This window comes from Scleropages formosus, chromosome 3 (genome assembly GCF_900964775.1).
Source record: "Scleropages formosus chromosome 3, fSclFor1.1, whole genome shotgun sequence".
Lineage (NCBI taxonomy): Eukaryota > Metazoa > Chordata > Actinopteri > Osteoglossiformes > Osteoglossidae > Scleropages > Scleropages formosus.
In genome coordinates, this window is record NC_041808.1 from 14,098,458 (window position 1) to 14,121,305 (window position 22,848).

A 22,848-nucleotide genomic window follows, 5' to 3' on the forward strand; every position below is an offset into this window, starting at 1 on the left:
TAGTGGATCAATTGCATCTCATGATGAGATCATAAATTGTTTACTTTTTGTAGCACCAAACCTTGACAGGTCACCTCTCAGCATTCCACCTTCTGTGTCACCAGCTACTGACAACGCCCAAAATTTTTGCCCATTATCGGCCAGTCCACACTGTTTATACGCTAGTGGGCACTGAAAGGCCTGTGCTCTCAGAATAGCTGACTAATTCAGTAATTACTGCATATTGCTGGCTGCCAGTGCTGCTCTCAATGCCTTACCGCACACTGACTCAGTCCCATTTTTGGCTGCATTTGATTTGCATTTACATTTTGTCCTATAGTAAGGCCAGGATGGAAATGCAGTAATAAAATCAATCTGTGAGAAATGGTCCCTATCCTTCCAGCTAAACATAAATGGACAATATGAGCGTGTACAGATGTTAATATGAATGCGGCTGAACCCAGTAATGTCAATAAGCATGGAGTGGAATCCTGCCCTGTCTGGTGTAGTTAATCTGAATGGTGATTAATGGCAATTGCTTCTCAAAAGAGCATCAATATAGTGGTCCCGTGCATGAAAAGTAAAGCCGGAGGTTTTCGGTTCTGGGTCCGTTGTGGTGGAACGACCTCCCCCTCTCACTCAGAGCTGCTGAAACTCTGCCTACATTCAAGAAGGGTCTGAAAATTCACCTCTTCCGGATTCACTTTGCCCAAGATCTCTCCAGCTCATGTGTGGTGTAAATGTTCATGCACCGTAACTTTATGATCATCCCCAGATAAGCCTCTACACAGCTGCTACTCCTGTATTGTATGTAAATATTTGTGTACCTCATAAAAAAAACTGTAGGAATGTTATCAGGATTCATCTTCCCTGTGTTTTACGCACCTACTCGAGCGATGAACATTGGTGCATCAAGCGGAAAGAAACAAACTAGGTTTACTTAAGAATCACGTCTGCAGCTATGTATCTTTCTCCTAATGTAATGCACTAATTGTATTTTCTATGAGATGCATGTCGCTTCGGAGAAAAGCATCTGCTAAATGAATAAATGTAAATGTAAGTACACTGCAGAATGACATTGATCTCCTCTGCACAATATTAACTGTCTGGTGATGGAAACCTAGACATTTTATCAAATGTGTCACTTTGAAAGAACAATATGCAACAGGCAAGATCAAAAATCATATGTTGTTCATTATTTCCTTGTTCGATGTGGTTGACTGGTGCAGTACATGGAGAGACAGAATGAGAGAGAGGAAGAGCAGAAGAAGTGAAAGATGTAGACAATGGGAGATTTTATACAAAGGAGACTCGTGCTAATGGACCACAGTTGTTCTCAACGAGCCCAGGGCACCATATGCTTTTGTCACTTGCCACATTGCTGTGATGTAAAAACTGGTTCCCCCACAAACTGAACAAACCAAGGTTTTAGATATATTTTAAATGAAAGTTTGCACCAGAGTACATTGGAAAAGAACTTGGCGTCACATGACTGCACAGACAGGGTCAGATAGGGTTGATTAAGGACAGTTGAGGATGTTTCCTATGTTGTTTTAAAATAGCTTTGACATACAGTAAGTGGGGGGTGCGGTGGTGCGGCAGGCTTGGCCGTGTCCTGCTCTCTGGTGGGTCTGGGGTTCGAGCCCCGCTTGGGGTGCCTTACAATGGACTGGTGTCCTGTCCTGCGTGGCGCCATGCATTGCCGGGTTAGGCTCTGGTTCACCGCGACCCCCGCTTGGGACAAGCGGTTTCAGACAATGTGTGTGTACAGGAAGTGTCAGGGGGACTCTGAGGATAAATTTAGGCACATAGCCTATAATCCTCATAATTTCTATAACAAAATATGGCTTTACTCTGGACCTAATCATCAGCCCTTTTGTACAGAGCCAATATGAAGAACATCAAATGTTACTCTTCACTATTCTGTGCTCTTTGAAATGTTACCGGTATTTATACTGTACTGTATATTTTTCATCCTTCCTTTCTTTCTTATGTGTTTCTTCCTTTTATTTCCTTCCTCTCCCCATTGGGTATTTAGCTAGATCTTAAGGTCCTCCAAGGTTCTAGGTACAGGGCAGCCATTTTTCTCAGTTTTACTTCACGTTTTACCAGTTTGCTTTGTACTGAACGCAACGGACTTCTGAGACACATTACCTTGTATGTCCAAAAAAAAAAAAAATGGTTAGAGGTGAACCCAAGTGTGGAGTTTATTTTTAAGTGAAGTGTGCGAGTCATGAATCATGGAGTCATGGTGAAGTGAAAACATGAAGAATGGGGGCAGAGAGACATCGGAATTTGGATGGAGAGCACAGGAGAATGGATGAAGACAGAAACGTACTTGGAATTAGACCGGGGGCTCAGGAGGAAACACTCTCTCACACACATAGAGTATGTAGCTCTCTGGGATCTGTCTGTGCTGGCACTCCATTTTCCTGTCCTTGATGATGGCGACCGGTTACAGATTTGTGGACTGGGGCTGGCAATTAATTGTATTGGACCAGCCCCTGGTGTCACGTCCACGCCCACAACTCAATCGACAGCACCTGACTCCAGTTCAGCACCTACCCTGCAAAAGACACTCCAACGCCCAGACCGTTGCGGAATCTCGTCAGGGACAACCGCCCTTTCTCGTGACTCTTCGGTCACAAGCATCGCTAGCTCTTCGTTCACACCCTCCGGTTTCTGACTCTTCGCTTCGTTTCCCAGCCACGTTCACGGATCCTTGTTCCTGTCCGTTCACCGTTCAACCGACCCTTCACTAAATCCCCTGACCTCGCCCACGGATCTTCGCTCTGACCCTGACCACCGATCGACCGACCCTTCCCCGACACCGAGAACTTGCCTCATCCCTCGTCTCTGGACGAATGACGCTGCGCTTGGGTCCAGCCGTCCCAGGCCCCTATGTTTCGCGTGACACCTGGTAGGGATGACACTGTAGTGCCTCCAGATTTCTTCCTTTCGAACTTTAGTTTTTCCTGGTTCCATCAAGGCAGTCTTGGAGCGTTGTTGGAGAAGTTGAAAGATCACTGTCTCTCATGTTCTCCATTTCTTAGGCAGGTCTCCACAAAGTCCCCTATTAGGTACAGTTAGCTTGATGGCATAACATGTACTGATCCACATTATTATCTTCTGCTGGCTGCGGGATCGACTCACTAATGGGCTGTTGCTAGTGACGCTATACACCTCTACCTGTTTCACCTTCTCTCTCCACTGATTTTCTCTACCAAGCTATTTATAAACATCCACTAGGTAGGCTTCATTAGCAGACCTTTTTCCGATTTATACCTCTTGCCACGTGTAAAGTTCAAATGTATTCCTTCAGTCATTGTCGATAACTGCTTGTCTAATGCAGGGTCATGGTGATTCAGAGCCTAACCTGGAAAGAAGCCCAGCCCATCACACAGCTATCACACACCCCCATGATCTCACACAACACAAAATTTGGGTACGTTAGTCACCCATCTTTACAGTCACCCACTTCGAAAATGTATATGAACAATTTTACAAATGGTGCATCATATTAGTCAGATTTTGCCTTCCAATACAAAATTTAACTGTGTGGTTTGGTAATAATTTTTATTTAACATACTTCCTTCTGCATGCTTAGTCAATTAATGTTTTTGTTAGTTGTAAGATTGTGCTGTTTTTGTTTTTATCTGTCGGTGTCTTGTTTTGTTTGATCATGATTTCTGCAACTGCTTGAGCTGGTATTACGGTTTCTATTGAATATTGTGTTGGTAAAGTTTGTGCTTTGAATACAGGCCAACTGTATCGAGTCAGTTTTGTTGGAGTTACTCTTCTCAGAAGTATGTTCCCTTTCGTTTTGTCAGTGTGGCCTGGTCAGATTAGTGCAAACAGATTATGGCGACTAAACCCCTTACCCTTAATTATTTCTGTATGTATTTATATGCTTCAAAACCCACCTTCTGCCATTTCCAGAAACATCTGCCACCATGTCTTCGAGAGAAGAGGAAATATACATGCTTTGCAAATAAACCTTCCAAATGACTTTTCTGCCAATTAATATTTGCAGTTTACTGTATGATGTTATTAATATCTGTTTTGTACTCCAGCATAAGCTTTAGTTATTTGTGGTTCTTTTATTATCCAGCATTGAGTTCCATATTGTGAGAAATATATGAGACATAAAAAAAATTGAATTCTCATTTGACAGTCATTGTTTGTCATCAAGTACATTTGCACTCCTCATGTCAACATTTCATAGGTAAAAATGCTGCGGGGAAAGCAGGGAACCAACTGCATGGCTTGGTGATTCATCCTCAGGCATGGAATTTAAATCAATATTCCACCCCCTCGGGACCCGCACTAACCAGTCCAATTAATTTCTTCCTCTTGGACTATCTGCCCTTAGAGCAAACAATTGGATCTTACTGAGAAATGTTTGGCACCAGGCATGAACACCATGAGCTACAAGAACATAACATATCTATTGAAACTTTATGATGACTGGGAGAAGAGATACTGAACCCCTCCAGAACAAAGACTAGTTATATAACCAGTAAGAAACACGTTGAAAGGTGTCTGTGCACATCCTCCATTTCATCCATCTATTCATCTGTCTTTCCAACCAGTTTGAGATGGTATCTGTTTGCATTACTTTGTAATAATTCTTCATTTCAAAAACCTTTGCATGGATTTTTCAGAATAAAATTATTTGGCAAATATATATATATAGAGATGTGTACTACGTGTTTATGTCTGAACAGGAGGTGGGGTGTGTTGGAGTGTCACGCCCCCAACCGTGTGCCCAACCATTGCACCTGCACCGAATCATGGAGACTGGCTATGAAGTGGCTGCTCAGACACTTTCAGACTGCGGAACCTCGGTAGAGCAACTGCAACTCCTTGCGATCCCCTTGTGTTCTCCCCTGTGCTCTTCCTAGCTCCCTCCTCCCTTGCCCTTGGACACAACTCCCCTGGTTCCTCGACTTCTTGCTCTCGTCCTCTCGACTCCATCCCGTCTGTAGGCTCCTTCTTGGACCATGACATGGACAGAGAATGGAGTGGTGGCAATACAGTATTTCCCATGTTATACAGTCCAACCCTACACCTCCTGAGTCAGGTACTGGAGACCTCCTGACACATGTTCCTGTTTCCATGCTAGTTGGGGGTCACTGTACTTGCAAGCAAATTAGAACTGAGAAAAGGGTCAGATTTTCAGGGTATAAAGATATGACTAAGTATATATAAGTGATGAGCTCTGGGAGGCTAATGACAAAGAATAGGAATCTGTTTCTGCCTTGTTTTGCATTTTGCTGCACTGGCTGCAACGTGATTAATTGAGGCTTTGCAGAGCACCACAAATTGCACTTCTCCACTGACCTCCCAAGAGTAATTTCGTTTTTAATGGAGCAATATACCGTGTGAGGAATAAGGACAAAAATGAATAGTTAAATCTGGACCCTGAAATGACCTTGCAATTTCTAACAGTTTTTAAAGATGTTTAAGGATATTTCTATAGAAAACAGAGAAGCCAAAGAAACTTAAAGCTAGAGGTTGAAAGGCACTTTCCTGTTGCTATGTTTTTCCTATTCACATCATTCAACTGATGGATGAAAGCAACCATCCATAAAGGGAGAGGCCGACTGACCCTGCCACATCTAACTAATTAAAGCTATGGGACCATTGGACATCAGAGCTGCGAAAAAATAACTTTGACAAGAAGATGTAGACCTCTGCTCTTGCCTTTACTACTCCTGTCTTTACTACTCTCCTGGTTAAGGGGAGCTAGCTAATTTATAAACCACAGCTTCAAGACCAACGCTGGCTTGAGACCTCCAGCCCATTGGCCTAAACTAGCTCCATGTGCATTTTCAAATATGAGGAACCTGGAGAGCTCTTGTGGAACAGGTCTTCCGAGTAATGCAGAAGGTCATGGACTGCAGACATACTTCTAATAAAATATCTACCTGAGGAACTTGTAGATTCCATTTAATGTGCCAACGGCACATTACAAGTCTTATATTTTTGGTCTAAATATCTAGAAATAACTATAACTGTTTATGAACATTACATTTTTTGCATTTCAGTCTGCACAGGAACACCAACAGTCATTCAGTTCAGGACTCGTTGAACTCACTATTTGGCGAGTTTACATTTTTAATATTATCTGCCAAAATTCAACGTTCATCAGCAAATGAACACTTTCAGATTGTCTTTCCCTAATGCTTTTTTCCACAGGATCAACCCACACCCACACGTACTTCGTATTATGTCACTTAAGGTGTATTTGGATATTCTCCAAATAGCCAACACATGGGCTGCTTCTAAATCCTTTTTCATTTTACTAAAGTCCATCTGATCAAAGTACCCAGCCAGACCCTGTCGTTCAAGCAGATGGGAAATTAAAACCCGAATCTGAGTCTTTAACTGCAGCTTCATAAAGAAGCTAATGCATTTCTGACCAAACAATGGGGATCATCCATAATCCTTTTCTCCCCAAATCTCATATTTATAGGAGGTGTTAAATAATGCTGACAGAAGAATAACGTGCTTTCTGCTGGTATTATAAACGCACGTACGTGATGCACAAGTAGTGTGCATGCAATGCCTCCAAAGGCAGTACTCCGTATGAACTGCTTTACGGATATATCCAACACTCAAGCCACTGACTGGTGCCTTCCTTTTTGTTGGGCTGCGAGATCACTAAACTTGTTTTTAGTGTGTGACACTAAGCTTACTGTGCTCCCATTAAAGACTTACATTTATTCATCAAGCTAACACTTTCCTCTAAAGCAACATACAATTAATTTCCCATTTATACAGCAAGGTGATTTTTACTCAAGCAATTTAGGATAAGGACCTTCCTCAAGGGTATTATAAATGGACATGAAACTTGAACCTGCAAGCTTCGGGACAAAGGCAGAAGCTGTAACCCCTACACTATCAGCTGTCCCTATCTGTTTTATCCACTGCCAGCAACTGATGCTGCAGTTTGTATCCCATATTCCACAATCACCGTTAGTAATCATTCCTTCCAATCCATAACGGTTCTCATGTCGCAAAAAACCATTGATTAGATTGCTATAAGCAAGTAAAGCGCATTTAACCCCAGTATCTGTGGGTTGTTTTGGGGTAAAAACAATGAAAAGGCATGTCATTGTCAACAACCGCTTGTCTCTAACGGGGGTCACGGCAAGCCGGAGCCTATCCTGGAAACATAGGGTGCAAGGACACGCGGGATGGGACGTCACTCCAATGCAAGGCACCCCAAGCAGAGCTCAAACCCCAGACCTGCCACCCTGGAGGCACAAGCCAAACCCACTGAGCCACCACACCCCACAATGTAAAGGCTCTTGTCAATAATTTCTCTTATACAATAAACTGGGTCCATAGCTCTCACTGGAATATTACTTCTATGGTTAAGTATGACACACCGCTGAAAAGAAACTCTGGGGCATCATTATAAAGTTGTTTTTTTAAACATTAATTTGCAGATATTATTTTTCAATGCAAAACTCTTCATTGTTTGACCAGGGTCAATATACAGTATGTTGAAACACCCTTGTATTAGTATGGGAGCAGGTAGAGTAGTGAGTATTGAATTCTTACGGGTGGGGTTAGCCAGGTCCTGCTTTATGGTGGGTCTAGGGTTCAAGTACTGCTTGGGGTGCCTTGCGGCAGACTGGCATCCCGTCCTGGGTGTGTCCCCTCCAGCCTTTTGCCCTGTGTTGCTAGGTTAGACTCTGGTTTGCCGCAACCCCACTCGGGACAAGCAGAGAGTGTGTGAATTCTTACTTTTGAGAGGTATGTAATAAAGCCTTCAGAATAATAAATATTGCTGCCCTTTAATGCGATTAAAAGTGAACTGAATGCATTTTTAATTAAAGAAAAATGAAAAATTCATGACAAAATTTTCATATTTCATGCAGAATTTGATAATAATTTTGAGATTAAACGTGCTTCTAAAAAACAAGAGATCAATATATGCCATATACCTCGTTTTCTAAGTCGAACAGATCTTTCTTTCCTCTGGACAACTGCTATGGGTCTACATGTGACAAAATACATGCAGTTTAAAATTAGTCAACAAATTTCTGATGATGTAACTCTACAAAGCTTCAGTTTTTTAGTAGATGTGTGATGTGCTACACTGACTGCTGAACCTATCTGCAACAACAGACCTGTTTTATTTTTGTTTTCCAAAGAATAAGTGGTTTTGAAAAAGCCCAAATTCTTTCTATATACAAGAACACATTCTTAGATGGAAACTTACAACACAATATTCTCGTCATGTATTAGGCTTGTTCAGACACTTATTACATGTCAGCTTAGTAGAGATCTTTTCTTCGATTTCAGTAAAAAAAAAAAAATCTGTTTATTTCTCATACAAATATTGCAGACATGAAGCCATAGTACAGATGGTGTGTGGATATTTAGCGCATTCGTCTGATGCTCTTACAGAGATACACGGAAATGAAACAACACTTATCCAACAAGACTTTTAACACTGAGACCATACAAATACTAAAATAATTCAGACTGAAATAAAGTTTTCCGAACATAACATATATTACAACTGCACAAAGAATTATTTGGGTCGATTTAATGTGAGAAGTACTGCAGAATCTTCTCGCAGAAATGCTCTTGAAGTTGCCGTACGGAAATTCCTCGGTACAAAACGTTACTTAAATTCCATGTTACGTTTTACGAAAACGATTGATCAGACGGATTACGTTTACCTGGGTAGTGTGATGTACTGTATATAGTAATCCTTAGTAAGAGGCCTAACTTCAGCGTATGCATCATTTTTCAGCGTCTGACAATATGCGATATGTGATTCATCCTGGTGACCATTCTGACAGATTGCGGAGGAAAGTATTCCCACAAATCAGCCCCCAGACAGCATCTCCACACAGCATGATAAGCTTTGAGTCAGAATATTTGGTTTCACTGTGGATTCTTTCACTTTGACCGTCATCTTTTTTTGTCATGTCTAAAAAATAAAATAGTAAGTGCTTTGCCATGCATGAACTGTTGGCAGGAGCAGCAATTGCCATTTAAGAACCTCTTGATTCTGAAGGGGATCCGCTGCCTTTTCCCTGTTTGGCCCCTTCATATTTCAAGTCCAGCACTGCTAGAAAAGAGAAGGTTGTCACTGCTTGAATCCCAAGGACCTGAACTTTGCCCTAACAATATGATCATATGACTCCACCCATGTTTGTGTCCAAGAGAGAACTTGTAGGTCTTTTCAGTTTCTTCCCACCTGTATGGTTTAGGGTTGCTGCTGTTAATCATGATCTCCTTAGGGAAATAAAAATATCAAGTCTGTGAAAGAGAAACCTTAAAAGGCTCCTCCTCTGAATTGTGTGCCCTGTGAATGTTGTGTTTGGCTATTCAGAACTGGGAATGGTCCATTTCATCCAGCCAGGAGGCAGGACTGGCAGGGAAGTCTGGGTAGCCTGCACTACTCCCGGTGGAGAGGTCGGAGGAGGGGCCACCCGCCATCATTTGCAGTGCCTCGGTCATGGCTCCCTGCCCATCATGCACCACCAGGCTGTTTGTTGCAAGACCCAAGCTGCCCAGCAAGGGAGTGCGGCCAGGCAGGGAGCCAGTGGAAGGGGAGCGGGGGAAGACATAGGGGCTACCTGCCCGCTGGTCGGGGAAAGGTTGTTCCGAGTCCTCCGGTGGGAAGCCTCTGTTCAACAAGATCCCGAGCCCCGTGCCATCCACGCTCCCATACTGTCTGCCCGCATGGTTCAGTTCTGACAGCATTTGGTCCTCTGCAGACAATGAAAGAAATGTTACGATTGGGCTCCCGTGATGTGTTCTAACGCTTCATAGCTCTTGTTACCATATCGAAAATGGTGTCATGTGCTCAGGTACAAGACGTGCAGGGTAACAGCACAACCACGATTTTAGTTCCTGCAATCCTCATTCTACAGCTCATAAACTGCACTTCCCTTTCAGAATGACTTTTCACAGCTGTCAAACGCGTGCCGCTGTACTACCGGAACGAAGTAATAACCGAGACAGAGCTGAGCTGTAAAGTGCGCTAGAGCGGCCTTTTCGTCACTGTCCACCGTTCAGAAGATTTCTGTGAGGCGGAACTGTGTGGCCAGAAAAGAGCAGACATGGACATGATTCATATGTGACTGACATTGTCCATTTGTGCCGTAACATACCATCATCAGGTATTGACAGCTACTGATCCGCTACTGGCTGGAAATTTTCCCAGTTGGCAAATGAAGTCATAAAAAACCTTGATGGGGAGAAGTGACTTCTTCCCCGACTGCTGTGGGCACCCACCTCTGAAGCTGAGTTCACAGTCGCTGAGGCCCCCATCCTCCGGTGAACTCTCCCTGCGTGCCTTGACGTCACAACGGCTGCGCTTTCCGCTCCTGTACAGCTGCCCCCGGCGATGCCGACCCGCATCCTTCTTCATCCTCTTCTCCTTGGCTCGCCGGTTCTGGAACCACACCTGCAAGACACAGGGAGTGGGACAGAGGAGGGTGAGAAGGTGAGGTGCCGCCCCACCCAGAGGAAATCGGGTTAGCAGGCACAGGTTCGGGGCTGTACCTGAACCACCCGCATGTCAAGGCCCGTCTCGGAGGAGAGCTGCTCGCGGACGTGCCGAGCCGGCTTCGGCGACTTTTTGTAGGCATTCTTAAGAGTCTCCAGTTGTTTAGCAGTGATGGTGGTCCGGGGTCGCTTCGCCCCCGATTCGGAGTCATCTGAAGGATGAGGAACATGAAGAGTCAATGCGCAAGGCGTCGTGTGTTTGTGCTGACCTCGCTCACTCCTCAGATATACAGGTAACATCTTTTGACACCTTTCTAATGAGATCGACTTGGTCTGCGCCAGCCATCGAGCCATGTACCGGTAGTGTGATACCACACCCAACCGCAGCTGCAAACCGAGCTCCTGCGGAGGAAATTTCAAGTGTCCGGCAGCGTACCGTTCTGCTTTGCTGTTTCGTAGTCCTCCTTGCAAACAAGCCTGCCGTCCTCCATAAGGTAGAACCGGTCCCCGGTGGACAGCTGCCGGCCGCACATGACGCAGGCGAAGCAGTGCAGGTGGTACACAAAGTCCTGTGCCTTGCGCACCACCTGGGTGGGGGGGATCCCCTGCTGGCACCACGCGCACTTTGTCCCAAAGCGCCTGGAAAGACGCAGCAGCATACGCTCACACACCGAGCACATATAGCGCACGCGGCCTTGGGCAGGTATCGATCAGGAAATACCGAACACATCATACTGTTAATGCTACCAACCGATATGTACAACGAATCCTCTTCTGAAGTAAATACTTTCTTTTCAAGTAGAAGCTCAGGAATAAAATTGCTTCACTCTTATTGTGATTGTCAATGCTGCTTCTCCTTATTCTACTTATTCCATAAATAATAGTTACAGTACTGCTACTACTACATGTAATCATTTTAATACAGGTGGCACGGTGGCACAGCAAGTAGCGATGCTGTCTCAGAGCGTCGGGGTGGTGTGAGAGGACATGGGTTTGGTTCCTGCTCAGTCTGTGTGGAGTTTTCATGTTCTCCCTGTGTGGGTTTCCTCCAGGTGCTCTGGTTTCCTCCCACAGTCCAAAGACATGCTGTTCAGGTTCCCCCATAGTGTGTGTAACAGAGAGAGTGTGTTCCACTGATGTATGGATGAGTGACCCAGTGTAAGTAGTGCATCTAGCAGCGTAAGTCACCTTGGAGAATAAGGTGTGTGGGCTCATAATGCTACATAGAGTTCATTGGAAGTTGCTTTGGAGAAAAGTGTCTGCTAAATAAATGTAGATGTAATAGTGGTTGGCTTTACTATGGCATCATGTTGTAAGTGACCAGAAATGTTCCATGGAGACACTATAAAACTCAACAATGACACCGCTGTTGTCCTAAAACTCTGTGATTCTGTAATAGTTTCTTGTTGTCAATACTTGTATTACAGCTTCATATGCAGTTATACTGTTAAGTTTTTCTGGATATAGCATAGAGTCTACGTCAGCTGTAAAGCTATAGGCACAACCTACAAATGCCCTAAATTTGCCAAAGATCAAATAAGCAACAGATTCATTCGAACAGAAAAAAAAATCAGTATAAAAAGCAGCTCAACTGGAATATAAAATGAAATAAAAAGTAATTGAAAAGATATTATTATTATTATTATTATTATTATTATTATTATTATGTCAGCATGTACTGGTGGCAACAGCGATTCATCTTCTTTATGCCAGGTAAAGCTGTGAATATCTCAAAGCTTGGTATTAAGTGCATTAATCTTCTCTATATACAGGTTCCCTGAAAAGGATAATAATGAAAAGCCTACATATTTACACTTCTGTACTGTCGGCAATGTATGTTTTCTTGCTTAGCACTCTGTCATCTTGTTGAGAAGAGCACTTTATAAACATAATTAAACTGAATTGCATTAAATTAAAGCGATACAAATTTTGATAATATATAAACATTAGACAATATTATAAATACACACACACACACATTTTCAGAACCGCTCGTCCCTTACGGGGCCACGGGGAACCGGAGCCTACCCGGCAACACAGGGCGTAAGGCCGGAGGGGGAAGGGGACGCACCCAGGACAGGACGCCAGTCCGTCACAAGGCACCCCAAGCAGGACTCGAACCCCAGACCCACCGGAGAGTAGGACTGCGGTCCAACCCACTGCGCCACCGCACCCCCGGTATTATAAATATAAAAGGACATTTATATATACTGTATAGACAGACACACACACACACACACACACACACACACATTTTCGAAACCGCTTGTCCCATACAGGGTCGCGGGGAACCGGAGCCCACCCGGCAACACAGGGCGCAAGGGACACACCCAGGACGGGATGCCAGTCCGCCGCAAGGCACCCCAAGCAGGACTCGAACCCCAGACCCACTGGAGAGCAGGACCCGGTCCAACCCACTGCGCCACCGCGCCCCCCCTACTGTATAGACAATGCAATAAATAATAATTATCAATAGAAATATATAGAATACAGATAAGTAACTAATAAACGAATACATTTCTATTATAACCATTTTAAGGAGACAGACTCATGTGATTTTCACAGAAGAGGTGTGAAGGATGTTACTGATACCAAATAATGGCACTTACTTGAAGAAATCATCCTTGCAGTACACATTTCCTCCTCGGGAGAAACACCTGTCCACTAAAAGCTTTCTGCAGTCAGAGCACCTGAGACACCTGGAGTGCCAGTGTCGGTCCAACACTCTGAGGATGAACTTGTCCATGATATGCTGCGTGCACCCTGCACATTGGGGGATTTCTGTGGAGCAGAGAAGTGGAGCAAAGTCACGACATGAGAATTCAAGACCTCGTTTAGGACAGTAGGTGGCGTAGTTTCTAAGGCTGTTGTCCTGCAGTCAGACAATGCACAGGTGAAATCCCCAGCGTGCTGTGGTGGCCTCGGTGGAGCTGTAACCCTAACAAGTTGATAGCAGTGCTGGTTCCGGAGGCTTCTGTCAGTGCTGAAACTGCAGCAGTTTATTTCCTATTATTTCATTAATTCACTTATTTGATGTGGTGTTACATAAAAAACAAATGACATCAATGATATTTTCAATGTGGTCAATATAATGATTCCAGTATTCTGCAGTATTGTGACTACAAAAAATAAATAAATAAATAAAAATACACTGAATTAAAGTTTAACAATCAATTAAACCGCTGAGAACGTTAAAACCCATTTATCGTTTAAAACCGTTAAATTCACTCAATAATTTACGAGAAATATACCCCTACAGACTATGAGTTACCGTGATTTAGTATTTTCTTCGTTTTATGTTGCTACCTTTGCCGTTCTTACCTGTCATTTGATAGTTGTGAAGTCATAATTAAAACCGTTACATTTGTGCATCATAACAGTGCTGTGCAGAAAATTCAGTTCAACTCGAACGACACGAAATAAAACAGTTCTCCAAACACAAAAATAATCTGATCTTTCACTTTTTAAGACCTTTGCAATTTTTTTTTTCTACAATCACATAGTAAATTCATTAGCATTGTGGATTGCGTGCATTTGTTTAAAATGTAAAAAGCGTGTGATCGTCTCGCACATTAATTGTAACGATTATTTTTTCACACTGTTTTTCAGCACCCAAAGGCTGGACAGCGTCCCTTAAGTTAACCTGCGCTCAAAAAACGGGTCTAATAAAAGGTGTTTACTGCAAAAGAAAGAGTTTGGACGTTAAAACCCAGCACACACTTAATCTATGCAGTGTAATGGAGACAAATGTCACGGTATAGAGATAAATGCTTTTTTGTCTAATTTCACATAGACCTTAAAGCCGCAGAACTGCCATTATGATTATAAATAGAAGAAACGACTGAAAGTCCGACCAAGAATTAAACAAATCGAAAGGAGGCTTACAATTAAGTGTCATTTTGCGTCTGTATATACAGGGAATTTAACTGGATTCAGCTTTACACATTTAATTGAAAAGTTGATAAAATCACAGTTTCTTTTCTACGTGTTTCACTGCATCGTACTGATGAAACGCGCAATGCCGTCGGTGGAAGGAAATACATAATAATAATAAAAAACACACTCAGTGAGTGATATTAATTATGTCATAATAACACATACACAGCGCGAGCAGCAGTGTCCCCCCTACAGAGAGTGTAAAACTCTTTTCAGAAAACGCGGTGAGAAGACAGTACGCGGTCACGCTCACGTTGCGCCGACGCTCCCGCCGGGACCTCGCGCGGACCCTTCGCGGCACTCCGTGTGGCCGGTGGCGCTGCCGCCCTTCGCATCCTGCCCACGCAGCGAGTGTCTCAGAGCAGCGTCACCCACATCTCCGCGTGAGCCCTGGATGCAGAGCATGGAGACAAAGTGCTTTAAAAAAAAAAATCCCGCTTTCTCCACAATCCCGGCTGCGCCGTTTGCAGCGCTGCAGCATCCGGCAGGTTTCCCTCGCCGTCGCGCAAACGGGTTCCTCCGCGACGCGCGAGCTGGGGGTGGGTAGGTGGGTGGGGTCATGACGTCACCGCGAGCCCGGCCTCCACCCAAAGGCGGCGGAGCGGCGCACCTCATCGGGCTGCAGCAGCGCGGCGAACGCACTCGACGGATGCCCTGGAACACGCTTAGTTTAAGCAAGACGAAGGAAGGAAGGAAGGAAGGAAGGAAGGGCATCTGATCTTTCGTCCCACTTCTCTTCGACAATGTCAATGACTCGCCTTTGAAGTGAACACAGCCGCTTCGCGCTCTTTCATCACCGACTCGGAGCGGATTTTAAAACTGTACGAGACACTGACTGTCACTTACGCACCGCTCATTTATATTTTACATGTATTCATTCAGCAGACGCTTTTCTCCAAAGCGACGTACATCTCATAGAAAATAAAATGTGTTCATTAGGAGAAAGAGACAAAGTTGCAGACGTGTGACTCTTAAGTACAGTCAGTTTCTTTCCACCATATATGAATCAATGTTCATCAAACGAGTAGCTGCATAAAACTCAGAATATCGACGATTCCTGATCACCTTTCTAGTCATTTTTTTTTTTAAATAAAGATAAACATTTACGCACATCATTACAGTAGTAGCTGCGTAATCCGGACACGATCTTAAAGTTTATAGTGCATGAACATTTACACCTTGCATGAACGTAAGAGATCATCATCATGGGCGAAGTGAGTCTGGAAGAGCCTGGTGACGCGCTTCAGTTTGCGGGACACATGTATAAGACTGGTATTTTCTGCAAAAAGCATTTCCCACACATGTCCCACGTAAAAAGGCACTCAAAGCGCTTGGCCCGTGTAGGATCATGATGGTCCGGAACCCATCCAGGACGCGAGGCGCACCCGGCTTAATGGGGCACCATCCCACCGCGTTACAGGGCAGCCACACAAAAAACACTGCCTTGGGACTGTGGGGGGAAACCTGAGCACCCGGAGGAACTCCACACAGACTCACCAGGGACCGGATCTGCTTCCGAACCCAGAGCCCAAGCGCTTCGCAGAATCTGTGTTACCCGCTGCGCCACCGTGCTGCCCTTCTCGTCCCGCAGTTTATCAGGCGGGTTCGTTTTGAAAAGCATCGTAAATTAATTTGAAGCCCATCAGCAGTTGCTGAGGTTAGTATTCATTGTGCATATGGGCACAAGTTCATTAAAATATTAATGCTAATCGGGCTTGAAAAAAATGCGCTGCTCAACGGGGCATCAGAATTATATGCTTTCCACAAACAAAAGTATCTGACAAGTTGAATTTAAAGTTTTTTTATACATGAGATGTTTTCACATTTAAATTATGAACTAAAACACACAATTTTAACGTTAACAAAAGTGTTATTTATTAACAATTACTGGAGTTTTCGCTGTCACTTATAGTATTTTTTTCTTTATATCACAGTTGCTGTTTGTACCTATTTGTTATCTGTCCGGTTTTCAGATAATTCATTTCAGGACTGTGTCAATTACAAAAGATGATCGGAGTTATGATGCAGTCAGTCATCAATAAGTGATGAAGTGTACAAAAATGGAGCTGCTGAAAAGAAGCGAATATGGAGAGAAGAATCCGTTGAAACTGAGGAAAGTGAAATGTAAGCATTTATCTAAATTATTTTCATTTCGTTGTCATTTATTATTGTGTCTCGGAATTTGCCTCCGTTTAAATTACAAATAAATCTTAAGCATTTAAGATTGTTTTGCTAAAATTCTTATTTTTTTGTATGCGACAGAAATTTTTAGTTTGCGGAAATAAACTACTGTAATAACAATACTGACACAGCGACTTAAAAAATTGAACGAAATTTATCTTTTTGTAAAAAGTGAAAAAAAAAATAGATTGCATGGAGAGTCAATACGAAAAGCCAGAACCAAAAAAACCATTCTTTGTCTAAAACAAGATAATTAACACATTAAATAAGCTCTATTATACCCCTTTCCTTTGATAATAAGAAATTAATGCAAAGAAATGCATTATACGATAATACATTTTCAACATTAATTAACTGAAGTGAAATAATTAAACATCAAGTAATAGTTTATCTGGTGTTATTAAATCATATTAATATAATTTCAAAAAATACAGCAAAAAAGAGATAGGTCAGGTGCAACGTCTACGCCCGAATCGATGAATACTCCATTTTTACCACAATAAACGCACAGTTAGGGAAACGGATAAGAACCAGTAACGAACAGTGGATGTTATATAATAATTATAATATTGTACTGCGTTTAGAATTAAAAGACTTTAGCACGGTTCACATTTCCTACTGGAAAACAATTTCCCACCCGCTTCTCCCCTCATGCTTCACGTGCACGATAACGTTTAAGCGTTTCTTTAATAATTTTTAGTAACAATTAGTTTAATAATGGGGGAAAAAAGCGTATGTGCAGCTACTCGTACCGTAATGTACCGCGTGATTCGTACAACAACGGAATGCGACAATTTCACTAAACTGAACTGAACTCTGGAGTCACGTGTCTGAGTCCAGTTCGCGCCTTCTGTGACGTCATGTACTTTTCCTTTTCTTCTTCTGCTGACGTCATGTACTTTTCCTTTTATTTCCTGACGTGTGCGTCGCCGCTTTGGTTAAGAAATTAATAAATGTAAACGAACAATTGTGTGCTTGTTTCAGGTGAAAAAAAGTGACCGCTGCTGTCAATGTTTTTTTTAGAGGAATAATTCTGTTCCTGGGAGGTGCGATGGTGCAACGGGTTTGGCCGGGTCCCGCTCCCTGGGTGGGGTGTGGGGTCCGAGTCCTGCTTGGGGTGCCCTGCGATGGACTGCTGTCCCATCCTGGGTGTGTCCTGTCCACCTCCAGCCCTGCGCCCTGTGTTGCTGGGCTGGGTTGGGATCTGGCTTGCCATGACCCCCCCCCCGGGACAAGCAGCCTCAGCCAATTTGTGTGTGTCTTACATTGTCATTTTGTCTTTAGTCACTACAGAAAGCCAAAACCCCAAGAGTCTCACTGAAAACACAGAGAAAACCCCGGTCGGCCTGAGCGTTAATTCTCATTTTGATTGCAATTAAAGGACAATTCAATTACTGTAAATTACGACAGTATGCGATGGAATGGTTTCTATCTGTTGTGATTTTTACTACAGTAACTAAGGTCTTGCTTATCAGTTATGCTGATATTTAAAAAAATATAGTCCTTTGTGTGACTAAAACCTAGACATGCTACTATAGTAAGATATACAATATTTTACCCCATGTTACAATATTAGAATAATACTCACTGCGTTATTTTGCTCCATGTGTGAAACACACATATTCTGACAACTCCTCCTTGGGCATGTAGCTCAAGTAAAACACATGTAAAAATCAAGAATGCATGTAGCAAGATTCTCTTGATGCTGGGACAGCTGGTAGTGTAGTGGTTACCGGCGCTGTCTTTGGACCCCAAAGTCACATGTTTGATTCCCACCTCTGGCTGTAGTACCCTTGAGCAAGGTGTTTACCCTGAAATTACCACATACACAGCAGGGTCATGGTAAGCCAGAGCCTAACCTAGCAATACAGGATGCAAGGCTGGAGGAGGAGGGACACACCCAGGGTAGAGCAGCAGTCTGCCACAAGGCACCCCAAGCTGGGCTTGAATCCCAGACTCACCACAGAGCAGCCCCTGGCCAAAACAGCTGCACCACAATAGCCCCCTTCTAAAATTACCCAGATATGTAAATTGATGATGTAATTGTAAGTACCTTAATGTTGTAAGTTGCTTAAGAGGAAAGGTGTGAGCTCAATGAATAAATGTAAGAGCAGGCTATTATTGTTTCAGTGAATATGAGTATTCAGCAAAATAAAAGGAGTTTAAGTACCATATACTGGCTCCTGCAACCTCTTCTTGTTACAGCACCTCATCTTACAAATCAGAGCTCACACGGAACACAGCTGTGCCAATAACATCACAAGAAAAAAGCAACTGGTCCAAGTCATGAGCTGAAAGAACATCATTTAGTCACTAACATTTTCGGTTATTGTCATTCATAACCAACCAGTGTCAACAACTGCTTGTCTCGAGCGGAGTGGCAGCAAGCTGAAACACAGGGCACAAGGCTGAAGGGGAAGAGGAAACACCCTGGACAGGACACCAGTCTATCACAGGGAACCCCAAGCAGGACTCGAATCCCGGACCCATCAAATCTGCTGCGCCACCACACCCCCACCGTTTGTGACATACCTTAAGAAATGTTATTCTTATCCTTCATTTAGCTGTTGCCTTTGTCCAAGACAAGTTACAACAATGTACCAATAGTGGGTTTTTTTTACATATGAATCAGAGTAAGTATCTTTATCAAGTGTGTAGAACCAGGAGTGGGATATTTTCCAAGAACCTTTAGGTTGCAAATCAGTAGCCTTAACCATCATGCTACCTGTTGCTGCTACGGATTATTTTTTTCTTATTAAAATCTGCTCCGAGGAGGGCACAGTGCTGCAGTGGGCTTGGCTGGGTCCCGCTCTCTGGTGGGCCTGGGGTTCGAGTCCTGCTTGGGGTGCCTTGCGACGGACTGGCGTCCCATCCTGGGTGTGTCCCTTCCCCCTCCAGCCTTGCGCCTTGTGTTGCCAGGCTAGGCTCCGGCTCACCATGACCCTGCTTGAGACAAGCAGCTTCAGAGTGTGTGTGTGTGTGTGTGTGTGTGTGTGTGTGAAATCTGCCCTGTGCCATGGATTAAATCTACTGTAACGAGTCACAAATTCTATTCAGTGTATATAGAAGTGGAGGCCGAGTCTCCTTGAGGATTGAAGCCAACAAGTGACTGTTCTGTTAGCAATAAATGACCTATGAATGACCTGTTTCCCCTTCTGTGGGGCTCCTGGGAACACTCATTTGTATTTGCTGTCCAAATGCCCCCATCACTCCACCCCTCCTGCTGTTTTTGTCCCAGTGGAATGTCTTACTTATTAAGCAGGAAAGGAATAGATACATGTTCTGAATTGCTCCAGTAAAATTTCCCAGCTGTATAAATTTATACACAGTTATAGGCAGCTTGGTGGCGTAGCGGGTTTGGCAAGGGCCTACTGGGTGGTGGGTTGGGGGGTCGAGCCCTGCTTGGGGTGCCTTGCGATAGACTGGCATCCCGTCCAGGGTGTGTCTCCTCCCGCTCCAACCTTGTGCCCTCTGTTACCGGGTTAGACTCTGGTTCGCCGTGACCCCTCTCGGGACAAGCGGTTGTACACATTTTGTATGTGTGTGTGCGTATATATGCAGCCCAGGACTATCATTTTGCAGAGCACCGTGAGCTAAATGAATAAATGTAAGTTTAAATGTTCTGCAGTATAACAGTCATTCCCAATGACGTTAGAATTTTTTCAGATGTGAGGTTTAAATGTTTTTATAATTTATTAATGCAGTTTTTCCTTGTTTTCCCCATCCTATCATTTACACTATTTTAGAACATCTGGCAGTGACTCTGTTAGAGAATTGTCAGGTACTGAAAGGTGACACTTTGATGAAAATCATCAATGGACACTAGCAATAACTGACCTCACCGTTTCGTTAAAGCAGATCATTGTATTACATTAATGTTACGTTACTGCAAACTGTCCAAACAAAGTCACCGCAATAGGATGTGTGTGATTAAGAGTGTTTACGTACCAATGTGTCTGCTGTCTCATCACCAAAAATCATATTGAATATTTTACAGATATACTGAAATAAGTTTTAACACACCACTCACACATTTTTGGATATTTACAGCAGGATTTTTTTTTGAATATATATATATGTTGACACCTTTATCTGAAAGATCATACATATCATCAGGTTTATCCATATTTAAAATTGCCATTTCCATTTCCTTGTTTAGTCGACACTTCTCCCTACTAAGTCACAATTTTCTCCTTTAATACATTTGAACTTTATAACTGATGCAATTTAAGCTAAGTGCACCTTTCAAGTGTTCAGCAGCAGGGGTCCTTCACAGCGTGTGATCTGACCATCTTCAGAGTCTGCATGCCTGTCCACCATAATACCACTAGATCTCCAGCTGCATCTACTCTCCTGCAGTCTTCTGACTGCTGTGTCCCCGTCACACCCCTGCTGATCACTTCAGAAGTGTCAAGTAGAAAGGCCCCAGAAACCAACTCCACTTTAATAAAGTTTATTATGAAGCTAGCTTGATCCTCCAGCTAATCCCTCACAGCCCAGAGAAAAGATGGATTACCACGTGGAATAATCCCAATGAAACAGTTAGGATTTAGGCTCTGCTACAGTCCAGATGGCCCCAACAGACAGACCTCGACACGAATCCTCCGCCCTGTCTAGCCCTGCTCACTTTCCAAATTAAGCTACTATGGAACACGGTAAAACGTTAAACTTGCTACATTTTTCAGAACTTGTCATCAGACTCTAAATTGACCCATACATAACTGCCGGTAAGAAGAGCAACAGGGAAACCAGGGTATGTCCAAAAGCCCAAATCAAATGATTCTGGGGTATAATTTGGAGAGTCTTTGGAGTGTAGCTGGAAAAAACCTTGATGCCTTTATGAGCGTGAAGGATAACAATGAAGATGTGGATGAACTCACACACAGTTGTTGATTCTTCACTGACACAAACGCACCTCAAGATAAACAGCAACCATGCGGAGCCCAACTCGAATTCAAACTGAAATCTGGCTTCTGGAGTTGGTACAACACACAAAGCTGGGCTGTGGGTGAAATGAATGGAGTAACAATAAACCAATGAAGCTTTTCTGTCTGCATCATCATGTGAAGTTTGTGTGGAAGAGGTGTAGGGCTTTTTACAGATTTTTTTTTTTGCTGCTGGGCCTTCACGGCTTCAGTCTTGATTTCAAGGACTATTTAGACAGCCAAATTTTGTGGAAGGGGCAGCACAGTGGAGCAACCTGTAGCACCAGTGCCTAGGAGCTCATTGGCTATGGGTTTGGACATTGTTTTGCTTCCAGATCAGTTTGCGTAAAATTTTTATGATCTCACCATGTTTGTGTGGCTTTCTTCTCAGCCCTCTGGCTTCCTCCTACACAGTCCAATTCAGGTAAACTGATGACTATGAGTGGCCAGTCGTAAGTGTGTGAGTAAATGAGTGTTAGCAATTGCCATCAGATGGACTGGTGTCCCATCCAGAGTGTAACCTGCCTCATACCTTATGCTTCTGGGATAGACCATCAAAACCCTGAATTTGACAACAGTTGCTTGTAATCTGTTAAATAAGTTCGTTAAAGGATTGTTAACAAATTGGGGTCTGACTCCACTGTGTTTATGTGACAGGGCCATGCAATCATCAAAGATCAGTTGTTGCTTAAAATGCCCACGCACTCACACACACACACACACACACACACACACACAAACTGCTTGACTTGAGCAGGGTCACAGTGAGCCGGAGCCTAACCCAACAGCGCAGGGCATGGGACTGGGGGGGGACTCACTCAGGGCAGGATGCTAGTCTGTCACAGGACACCCCAAGCAGGATTCAAACCCCAGACCCACTGGAGAGGAGGCACAGGCCAAACCCACTGCACCACTGCTCTCCCTTTGCCTGAAGTGAAAGACCATAAATATACAATGCATGTGGCCAAGAATCATGGAAACCTCTCCATCCCCCACCCTGAAAAGGGTGCTGTCTTTAAAATGGAAGTTTCATGAAGGTGAGTTTTCTCTTTAAACTCTAGAATGCCCCTAGATAGAGCCATTGGCTGATGTGTTATTGATTAAAGGCGGAAGTTGGGGGCTTTCATGCCTTATACCCCATGTTTCACACAGGATAATCCATTCTTTCTAACCGTGTATATGCAGCTCTTACAAGGGGTCTAAAATAAGGCACTGCTATGCAAACAGGTAAAAAAACACTTATCTCACAACTTCATTTGACTCTCTGGCAGGGTCATGATATAGAAATTTTTTATTTATTTATTTATTTATTTATTTATTTATTTTTAAACAGAAAAAACAGTGG

General features: G+C 43.4%; 1 protein-coding gene across 3 annotated transcripts; it reads right to left on the reverse strand.

Moving 5' to 3' along the window:
- Positions 1-8,369: 8,369 nt before the first annotated feature.
- On the reverse strand, positions 8,370-14,909 carry LOC108935066 (LIM/homeobox protein Lhx4-like). Of its 3 annotated transcripts, none has more exons than XM_029250570.1 (7): positions 14,651-14,909; positions 13,071-13,242; positions 10,898-11,100; positions 10,519-10,673; positions 10,249-10,420; positions 9,588-9,722; positions 8,370-9,073 (listed from the first exon to the last, which is right to left on the reverse strand). In XM_029250570.1, the coding sequence occupies exons 1-7, from the start codon at positions 14,730-14,732 to the stop codon at positions 9,000-9,002; spliced, it is 993 nt and encodes a 330-aa protein (XP_029106403.1). In that variant the 5' UTR covers positions 14,733-14,909; the 3' UTR covers positions 8,370-8,999. The 3 variants fall into 3 exon arrangements, with proteins under 3 accessions (XP_029106403.1, XP_018608856.2, XP_018608855.2); XM_018753340.2 differs by having other exon boundaries at positions 8,370-9,076; XM_018753339.2 differs by having other exon boundaries at positions 9,000-9,722.
- Positions 14,910-22,848: the final 7,939 nt, after the last annotated feature.